This window comes from Nicotiana tabacum, chromosome 6, assembly GCF_000715075.1.
Source record: "Nicotiana tabacum cultivar K326 chromosome 6, ASM71507v2, whole genome shotgun sequence".
Lineage (NCBI taxonomy): Eukaryota > Viridiplantae > Streptophyta > Magnoliopsida > Solanales > Solanaceae > Nicotiana > Nicotiana tabacum.
This window is the reverse complement of record NC_134085.1, coordinates 58082688-58092932: the sequence shown is the minus strand read 5'-3', so window position 1 is coordinate 58092932 and position 10245 is coordinate 58082688. Positions and strand designations below refer to the sequence as shown.

At 33.8% G+C, this 10245-nt stretch overlaps 1 protein-coding gene and 1 long non-coding RNA gene across 5 annotated transcripts; one reads left to right on the top strand and one right to left on the bottom strand.

Moving 5' to 3' along the window:
• Positions 1-1215: 1215 nt before the first annotated feature.
• LOC107765231 (uncharacterized) lies at positions 1216-4842 on the bottom strand. Of its 4 annotated transcripts, none has more exons than XR_001643386.2 (5): positions 4679-4842; positions 3113-4411; positions 2422-3028; positions 2043-2333; positions 1216-1964 (listed from the first exon to the last, which is right to left on the bottom strand). It is a non-coding gene; the product is annotated as an uncharacterized LOC107765231 (long non-coding RNA). The 4 variants fall into 4 exon arrangements; XR_001643387.2 differs by having other exon boundaries at positions 3113-3296; positions 4679-4837; XR_012710375.1 differs by having other exon boundaries at positions 3113-3430; positions 4679-4834.
• Positions 4843-8607: 3765 nt separating this feature from the next.
• On the top strand, positions 8608-9772 carry LOC142181836 (uncharacterized). The gene is made up of 4 exons (XM_075255417.1): positions 8608-8613; positions 8761-9036; positions 9580-9644; positions 9742-9772. Exons 1-4 carry the CDS (start codon positions 8608-8610, stop codon positions 9770-9772), a joined length of 378 nt encoding a protein of 125 aa, XP_075111518.1.
• The last annotated feature ends 473 nt before the right edge of the window (positions 9773-10245 follow it).

The following is a 10245-nucleotide window of genomic DNA, read 5'->3' as shown; positions in this document are numbered from 1 at the left end:
CTTTAATTCGAATAAATTTCGCAATATGTAGAGCTTAGGAGTAAGATTAAAGTCATCTTCTTTATTTATATGTCTCTTGTTCATGAAATGTCTCAATCTTCTAGTTCTTCATACGGATGTAAGAGGATGTGCCTCTGTGGAATTGTAGCTCTGCATCTCATGTCCAAGACTCCTGAGAATCCTGGAAGACATTTTTTTAGGTGTCCAAAACCTGATGTAATTGGCCGTTGTTTCATGTGAAATCTTGTGAATTTTGTGTCTAATTTTGAACATATTTATATGGATGATTTCTTCTAATGTTTATAATTTTTTTCTTGTAGAATAAGGGGTCATGTGGTTATTGGGAATGGAAAGACGATAAATTTTCATCAAGAGCTTTAGTTGTCATCAATAAATTGAAGAGGGAAAAGGAGGCTCTTGTGAGGAAAACAGATTTTCTGCAGAAAAAATCAGATGATCTTCATATTGAAATCAATGTATTAAAGGGAAAAGTTGTTGCCTTTGAAGGATCTTCTATTGATCATGATAGAGTAGTTGCAAAGTTGAAAGAAAAACTATTTTGGTAGTGGATTCTCATTCTTATGTTGTTGGGTTGCTTTGTTGGGATTTTCAGATTGAAACCAATGTATTAAATGCATTGTTGTTGTTCGATCGATTATAATAGGATGTTTGATGAAATGTAAAGTGTGTAATATATTTTCTTATGGAAAAAGACATTAGCAATTTTGTTTGAGCTTATAAGAAATGGGCTTAACTACTACTGTTGTGATGCATTTTCAAGTTAATGTATAATTGCAGTGCAATAAAGCTTGCTGAAAAACTATTTTGGCAGTGGATTCATATTAATGTTTGAGCCTAATGCCTTTACATAAGAGATAGCATCAATGCTAAGGTTAAGAAAAGGGACTCCAGTGATTGATTCCTCCAGAATCTCTAGTAAGACAATGTATTAAATACTTCAAAACATTGCAAACAAAATTTGGAACTAAAATGCAAATTTGCAACCGACGACGCACCTCAATCCCCACTAGTTGGTGCTGCAGTACGTTAACAACAAGCCTAAAACTTATCAAAGTAATAGGAAGTCTCACAAGTAATGAGAATACATATGAACACATGACAATTGAAAACCGCCATGATACATTGCTCTGTATGATCACAATATTCAGTTACTACTGTTATTAAAACTGAAAATGCAAGCAAGAAAGACCAATAGACATTGAACAGCGATATAGAGTAGTGTTATTTGGTATCTGGAATCTTAGATCAACAACTGTTTCATAAGTTGTGAGCTGATTACAGAAGCAATTGCTAAGCAATAGTAGTCTCAACTTCATAACAGCACATGAGGGGGGAGGGGGGGCAAGCTCAGAAATAAATTAAAATCAATAGCCTCCCTTTATGTCCATTGCATAAACTAATCTTCAAATCCCTCCTCATTAATTTATTCATCAGTTGGCACTCCTTTTTCCATTTATGTCTATCATCTTAAAGTTCTTCTTTCTTCCTTCATCCTATAGTTGTTTGAGTGTCATTGCTGCCTTACCTTTCCAAGTAGTCTTAGTTGGTGAATAAAGCAAGTCCGATGATATTGCCACCCCATTAGTATCTTCAGTAAATGCAATTCTTATTGACCTAGTTGGTGGCTTTGCCTTTGTCATTTTCTCTTTCAGTCTTGCCATTGTCTCAGAAATAATCTTTGGCCTAAGTGGTGGGTCTTCGTCAGTACCAACTTCAGGACCATAAGGCTGCGATTGTTGTGTTACAGCTTGAGTTGAATAAACTAATTGTTGTGTTCCAGATTCAGCTGGATAAACTGACGATTGTGTCCCAACTTCAGTTTGAAATTCTGCTTCTTCTTCTTCTTTTTCATGTGTGCCACCTGAAACTAGTACAGTTGAAGTTAATGTTTGTCCATAACTTTTCCTTTACCTCGAGCTTGAACCTTCTCTATGAGTAGTGTCCTATCATCAAAAGAAAACAGACAATAATTTAGTTGAGTCTCAAAATAAAAAAGGAATGATTAGAAAATAAATGCTTACATTATAACAAGCCCTTGCATTATGGTCAGCTTCACCATATTTTCTGTAGTGCATGATAGCTCCCTTCCTATAAACACTCCATTCACCCTTCTTTTTTCCTGCTTCATCTGGTACTCAATTCCTCTTAACTTTGGGTATGCCTATAGTTTTCATAACTTCTGGTGGCTCCATAGCTTGTGCAGGATTGATCTTCCAGAATTTAACCTCCCTAACAGACTGTATTTTGCTCTTGTAGGTCATCAGGCATGCCTCTTTACTATGGTATCCTTGTATTTGTGTTACTGGATCAACCTTAGATACAAGAAAAGCAAAATAAAATACATTAAAAATTAAACAATTGCATCAGTAACAAAAAAGGTTTCAACTCAAGACAATATACCTTATCATACTGCAAAGCCTTGATAGCATGGGGGCATGGGATCCTAGATAAGTCCCAAAACCTACAGGTGCATCTTTTGTCTTAAGATTAAATGTGTGTCTATCATCTCCCTCACTGATTTCATAGCCAAATTCACCATTGAAGTGTATATGGCAACCATGAGCTATTTCTCTGTAAGAATTGTATAGCTTTATTCAAGTTGGATTGAATTGTCCATTCCAACTCCTAGCTTTGGCTTCATTATCAACCAACATCTTCATAACCTTCAACCTTATCTCCTCCATCTTGCCTCCAAAATTCATGCATTAAATGATTCGGTGAAATTATTGTCAACCATGACATTTACTAAGTGTCAAAATAAGCTTTACACCAAGTTTGAGGTGAATATTTCAGCAAGTCTTTAGCAGCTTCTTCATTATTATCACCCAATTTTCTCAATTTATCCTTGAAGTCTTCTTCATATGTGGATTGTGGCCCATGCACACCACAATATAAGCTTGTTTACCTGTCTACTCTTCCATTTTTTATACCAATTTACTTCAATATGTCTTGCACAAAATCTGTTCCTAGCTTCAGGAACCACATCGTTCTTGGCATCAATTAATCCCTGTAAATTCATAAAGCAACAGTTATGAAAAAATTGAAATTGACAGAAAAACAACTGAAAGTAAAAAAAATTAAAATTACTTACTTTTTCCATGTCAGAAATGAATGTCCCTCCATCTCCATCTTTAAGATCCAAGGAATGCTTCAAAAGCTCCAAAAACCAACTCCAAGTTCTGCTTGTTTCTTTGTCTACCATTTCCCATGCTATGGGGAAAAATTCATAGAGTCTTTCCCTATAGCTACTAACAACTGCTTTTATATCTTCTCTTCTGAAAAGTACAATCTAAACCAATTAGTGGTCTCAAACCACTTTTTCAGCCATCCTTTATTGCTTTTGAAAAAATGCACATCCTCAAGAACTTCCTTTTGCCTTGTTCAAGAGCATCATTTGATATGTTGATATCTACATCACTTCCCGGATTAGAATTTCTAATTTCAATGCCATATGCTTCAAGTTTCTTGTAGTCATCAAAGAAACTATCTTCAAGCTTCTCAAGAGCAAACCTCTTAGCTCTTTTCACCATGGTCTTAGACACATTTAGGTTATAACTAGTCTCCAACTCCCCTCTCATATCTTTTACCTTGTATTGAGGATTATATTGAACCCTACTCTTAAATATATGTGCTAATATTTTGGCACCTGCCATTAGGGTTTTAAACACAGAGCCACAAGTGTGATTAGAATTTAAGGTTTTGATTCTAAAGGTGCCACTCCTGCCATCTTTTGATATGAAACAGATAAAGTGGCATTCATCTTGGCACTTATATCTGGCCCTAGTAGTATCACCTTTTTTTACCATCAAGCCTTTACGATTAGCTATTACATAGAAGTTTATCACATTTCTGACCTCAGTTATATCCTTAAATGTTTGACCCTTCTATAATTCCTTATAGTTCTCCAATTTATAGCTCATATCCTTCCTTCTTTCTTGGCCCAAAAGTCTCAAGTACTTCAGAATTATAATCAGATGAAATTGAATCATTAGACTCACAATCACTTATGTTACTTTCTTGGTTAGAAGCTACATCGACATTTACAATGTATGTTTCAGTGTGGTATTTGATATTTTGAGCAAAAATCCTCAAATCTAAATCATCTACAGCAAAGAAATTTATAACTCTAAACTCTGCAAGATCCTCATACCATCATTATTTGTTACCAAGTAATATCTTCCAGAAGGTCCAGTTACTAAAAGTTGTTTGATTTTTGTAAACCCTAAGTTCTTTGTAAACTCATCACAAACAATAGTAAATCGAACATCACCAGATTCATAACCAAACAAAACATGCAACAAATTCTAATTATATACGTAGAAGTTCAGGTGAATTACCCAATTACCCCATAGTGAAAAATCAGGTCAACTTTCTCAATCATCTTCAATAGCTTTCACATGCAAAGGAACAGAAAAAAGGGACAAAAGATGGACCACATCAATAACTACACAACAACAACTAAAAGACAAGAAACTTGCTATCGGGACCATAAAATATACCAATAAAGACATAAAAAAACTAAACTTTAGGTATAAAACCAAGATTTAAATCATTTCCTCTTACAGCAACACCAAAAAGAAAATATTTCTTTAAACAGAAAAGGGCTAACAAACCCTAACTCCACAATAAAAAATTATAACATTGATTAATAGCATACCTTGATTTTTCAGATTTCACTACCAAAAACTTGATTTATGTTCCACTTTCGACCGCAAAGCCCTCACAAACGAAGCCCTAGAACGAGTAGCCTAGAGAAATCGTACAATATTCTGAGAGTTATGAGATAAACATGAGGACTGATTGTGGTTAAAAGAATTGTGTTGGTTCGGGTTAGCTTAAATTATAATGGTCATGTTAAAAAGTAATTTAAAATATTAATTTAAAAGTCAAATAGTCAAATCTTATTAATTAATAATATAATTACCTCTAACGTATCCCTAAATTATTTTCTGTAAGGTAATTTATGAATCTTTGGAACTTGAATGACCTTATACATTAACTCATTTTTTAGGGAATTTTTTGGGGAAAAGACAGGAGTACCTACAAAAGTGAACAAAAGTGAAACTATTTATCCAGCCATACTCATTAAAGAATTCTACCCACTAAATAATTACAATCTCCTACCCATTTAATAAATAAACGGGAATATCAAAATAACTACCCCACGCTTAATGCCCTACCTGTAAAAACGCAAAAACTGCTCAAAATTTCAGAAAATCAGCGCACAAAATTGAGATTTCCACCGACATTCCCTAATTTGAAGATCACTAAGTGTGAAAAAATAGATCGAAGATGTTGATTCGCATCTTCTTTTCGGATTTTGATTTCGCTGTTGTTTTCAGATTTTGATTTCGCAGTTGTTTTGATTTTGATTTCGGAGCTAAACTTCTGAATTTTAGCTGAAAATTCTAATCTAGGTTTGGAGATCTGGAGATCTAGAGGTTTGATTTCGAAAAATCTATTGCAGCTATATACTGTTGAAATTTCGAACACTGTTGAAATTTGCATTGTTGAGATTCAATTGTTGAGATTCAAGACATAAAAGTGATTATAACTTCAGAATCATGGAAAATATTCCAATTCTGCTGCAGCATAGTGGAGAATGGGATGATAACAATAATTTCATAAATTTTCATGTTGATGCAATTCTAATAAAGACCTCTTGGAAATTTGAACAACTTCTCAAAGAAATTGCAAAGCAACTGCAAAAGGACAGTAAAACAATAGTTATTCAGTATGCTATTGCTCAAGGATATCCACCAATTACAATTTGCAGCGATATGAGTGTTAGTGTTTACATGGAATTGAAAAAATCAAGTGCAGGGATGACAACACTTCCCCTGTGTGTGTCGTTTGCTAAAAACACTATAACTGCAAGCACCTCCAGTTTCGATGTTGCTCCAATTTCATTAGAAATTGCACAATTTGAAAGCACTGATATGATTACTACGTTTGATGTGCAAGAAGGAGATGACGCCATTTTAGAACTTGATGATGCAAACATCATAACTGATCAATTTCATCAAAATGTTGAAAAAGGACAAATTTATGAAGACAAGAACCTGCTGGCTCTCGTTATGAAACAGTATGCTGTTAGAGAAAAATGTCAATATCGGGTTCATAAATCATGCCCAAGAAGGTCCGTCTGCATGTTTTCAAGTAAAAAACTATGTGATACCTATATAGTATATAAGTATGCTAAATCAGTATACTATGCGAGTATGAAATTGTATTGGTTTGTCTGTATTTTTTGTCAGTGATACTGGTATAGTATATAAGTATGCTATATCAGTATACTATGCGAGTATATAACTGTATTGGTTTGTCTTTGTTATTATCAGTAAAACATAATACCAATATAGTATATATGTATGCTAAATCAGTATACTATGTGAGTATAGAATTGTGCTGCTTTGTCTATATTTTTTATCAGCAAAATATGATACTGATACAGTATATAAGTATACCAACAGAGTATACCATGTGAGTATATAATTGTACGGATTTTTGTGTGTGTTTTTTATCAATAAAATATAATACATAACTGTATTTGTATTATAAATAGGTATATCCTTGAATGCGTGGATGAAAGATGCACTTGGAGACTTAAAGCATCAAGCCTGCGAGCATCAAATCTTTTCAAAGTGACGGATTTCAATTCTGTCCACAGTTGTTTAACTGATAAGAGATTTTGTTCACAAAAGCAAGTTGTCTCAGCTTTTATTGCAGCTGTGGTACAAGATAAACTTGTTGACCCGAAAATCATATATACACCAACAGATATCCAGAGAGACATCCAAAAAGCATATGGTATGGACTTAAGCTACATGTAAGCATGGAGATCAAAAGAAAAAGCAATGCAATTATTGAGACGATCACCAAGTGAATCATACAAGAAAATGCCAACATATCTTTATATGTTAGAGTACGCTAACCCAGGATTAGTGACACGACTACACACTAAAGGAGATGGGAGCTTCTTGTATGCATTCATAGCTATATATGCATTGATTAGAGGATGGGTCTATTGTAGGCCAACAGTTGTAGTTGATGGAAGTTTTTTAAAGTCAACATATAGAGGGACCATACTCACGACTTCCACGCAAGACGCAAAGGGTAAGAATACAATCCAATTACATTCAGTTAAAGAAACAAAAAATATTTTCAAATATTATATGATACCAGTATGGTATACAAGTATACCAACAGAGTATATAGTTGTTTTGCTACACACCTGCGCGTACCTATAACTATACTACTATATGAAATGCTAAATTAATATTTTGTGTACAATCCAATTACATTCAGTTAAAGAAACAAAAAACATTTTCAAATATTATATGATACCAGTATGGTATACAAGTATACCAACAGAGTATATAGTTACTTTGCTACCCACCTGAACCTACCTATGACTATACTACTATATGAAATGCTAAATTAATATTTTGTGTACAATCTAATTACATTCAGTTAAAGAAACAAAAAACATTTTCAAATATTATATGATACCAGTATGATATACAAGTATACCAACAAAGTATATAGTTATTTTGCTACACACCTGCACCTACCTATGACTATACTACTATATGAAATGCTAAATTAATATTTTGTGTACAATCCAATTACATTCAGTTAAAGAAACAAAAAATATTTTCAAATATTATATGATACCAGTATGGTATACAAGTATACCAACAGAGTATATAGTTGTTTTGCTACACACCTGCACGTACCTATGACTATACTACTATATGAAATACTAAATTAATATTTTGTGTACAATCCAATTACATTCAGTTAAAGAAACAAAAAATATTTGCAAATATTATATGATACTAGTATGGTATACAAGTATACCAACAACGTATATAGTTGTTTTGCTACACACCTGCACCTACCTATGACTATACTACTATATGAAATGCTAAATTAATATAGTGTGTTGTAATTGATAGTTTGTTCTTTGGGTTTACAGGACAAATTCTACCCTTTGCATATGCAATTGTTGATTCAGAAAATGATGCATCATAGGAATGGTTCTTCGTGCAATTCAGAGAAACCTATGGACAAAGAGAGGGAATGTGCATTGTATCAGACATGCATGATGCTATAAGGAAAGCAACTTCAATTGTCTATCCAGAAGTCCCTCATTGTGCATGTATGTTCCATCTGTGGAACAACATAAAGACAAACTTCAGGAAGAGCCAAAAACAAATCAAAGAAGTATATTTTGCGTTAGCAAGAGCATACATTGTTGAAGAATTCAACAAGCATATGGCAGAGTTAGAAGCTATTGATAGTAGAGTGAAAACATACCTGATGGATATTGGATATGATAAATGGTCCCGGGCGCATTCCAAGGCAAATAGAACCATGACCATGACATCGAATATTGCGGAATCAGTAAATGCAGCAAACAAGCACGCAAGAGACCTCCCAGTTGTGAATTTGCTTGACTTTATGACAACATTGATTCAAAAATGAAATTACACCAATCGGAAGGATTCAGTGGAATCATTTATGAAGATTGGTGCAAAGTATGAACAAATATTGACAGATAATACTATCTTATCACAAACGATGACGGTATGCATTTTCAAAATCATAAAAACACTGCATGTACTGTATTTTACTTTTTTACCTTAGTGATTTCACTAAACAACTTAATATTGTTATTTAAGAAATATTATTACTTCATATAGCTAATGACTTTTCTTAATTAAATTATACTAGGTGTTGCCATCAACTGAATTCTTACATTTAGTAATTGATGGCCAAACAAGAAATGTGGTGCGCCTACATGAAAGAAACTGCACTTGTGGGAGGTTTCAGCTAGAGGATATTCCATGTCCACATGCAATGGCAGTTATACAAAAATTCCATATGGATTCATACAAGTATTGCTCGGATTACTACAACATAGACTACTTGCTGAAAACATATGAGATACCAGTAAATTCATTGCCTGATGAAACAACGTGGCAAATTCCAGAAGATGTCTCTTCGCAGGTGGTACTGCCACCAAAAGGAAAAATCAAACTAGGAAGACCTAAAAAGAAGAGAGGCATAGGAGGCTGGGAAGGAAATACAGTTACATGTGCACTATGCGGGAGAAAAGGACACAACCGGAGAACATGCCGAAATATTCCAAAGAGAGATTGATATAATGCTTCAATGTTTTTATAGAACTCATATATTGTAGAACCATAGCATTTGAATTGCAAAAAAATAAAATACATTTCTTGCACTAGACATATATTTGGTATGATGATTCTTTGAGAAATTACTTTTTGGCAACAAATTTATATGGCTACTTGTATTTTCAATAAGAATCTATTTATTTTCTATTTTAGTATATAAAGTGGGATGCATTCTAGTTGCTGCAGGAAAAAAGATGCTAAAATATATATGTGATACCCAAGTGGTATATCTGTATACCTTATTGGTATATCTGTATATCTTATTAGTATCAAAATATGTGCAGAAATAGAAGTGGTGCTGCAAATGCAACATTTGTACATACTTTATTAACAAAATGGGCACGCTTTGCAGCTCATGTCTGTATTGAAGTATAACAAATTGGAAGCCATTTACAGGCAGTTATTGTACATCATCAGGTACATTAATACAAGGTGATACCCAAATGTTATATTTGTATACCTCGCTGGTATATAATGGTATTGCACTAATATGGCTAAAACAAAATATGCGCAGAAATACAAATGGTGCACCAGATACACCGTGATACCCAAAATGCGCACGCTTTGGAACTCATGTCAGTACTTACATCTAGTTGCCGAAGGAAGAAAGGTGAGTCAAATACAACGTGATACCCAAATGGTATATCAGTATACCTGATTGGTATATAGTTCTACTACACTAATACACCATCTATGATAAAACTACAGATGAACATTAAAGCTTAGACCATCATCACATTCGAAAGCAGATCATTTAACTTCTCTCACAACTACTTTGTATGTTGTTGGAAGTGTTCGCTTCATCTGCCCCTAATTTTCACTTGCAGAATCCATTAAACCTTACCCTATGGCAAAGGAATGGACCTCGGCATCCTAATAAACCAACAACTTTATGGAAGAAGCCTAAGAAAAGCCTAATAAAACAAGCTGAAATCAGAAACAAAATCAGCAAATTTTCAGCATCAAGAGACATAACTAAACTGATAACCCCCATGTACTTGAAGAAATCTATACCATA

Coding starts and splice junctions, on each gene's coding strand:
- LOC142181836 (XM_075255417.1), top strand. Junction 9,037..9,579: donor CAGAAGATGTCTCTTCGCAG/GTGGTACTGCCA, acceptor CACGCTTTGCAG/CTCATGTCTGTATTGAAGTA. Junction 9,645..9,741: donor CAGTTATTGTACATCATCAG/GTACATTAATAC, acceptor AAATATGCGCAG/AAATACAAATGGTGCACCAG.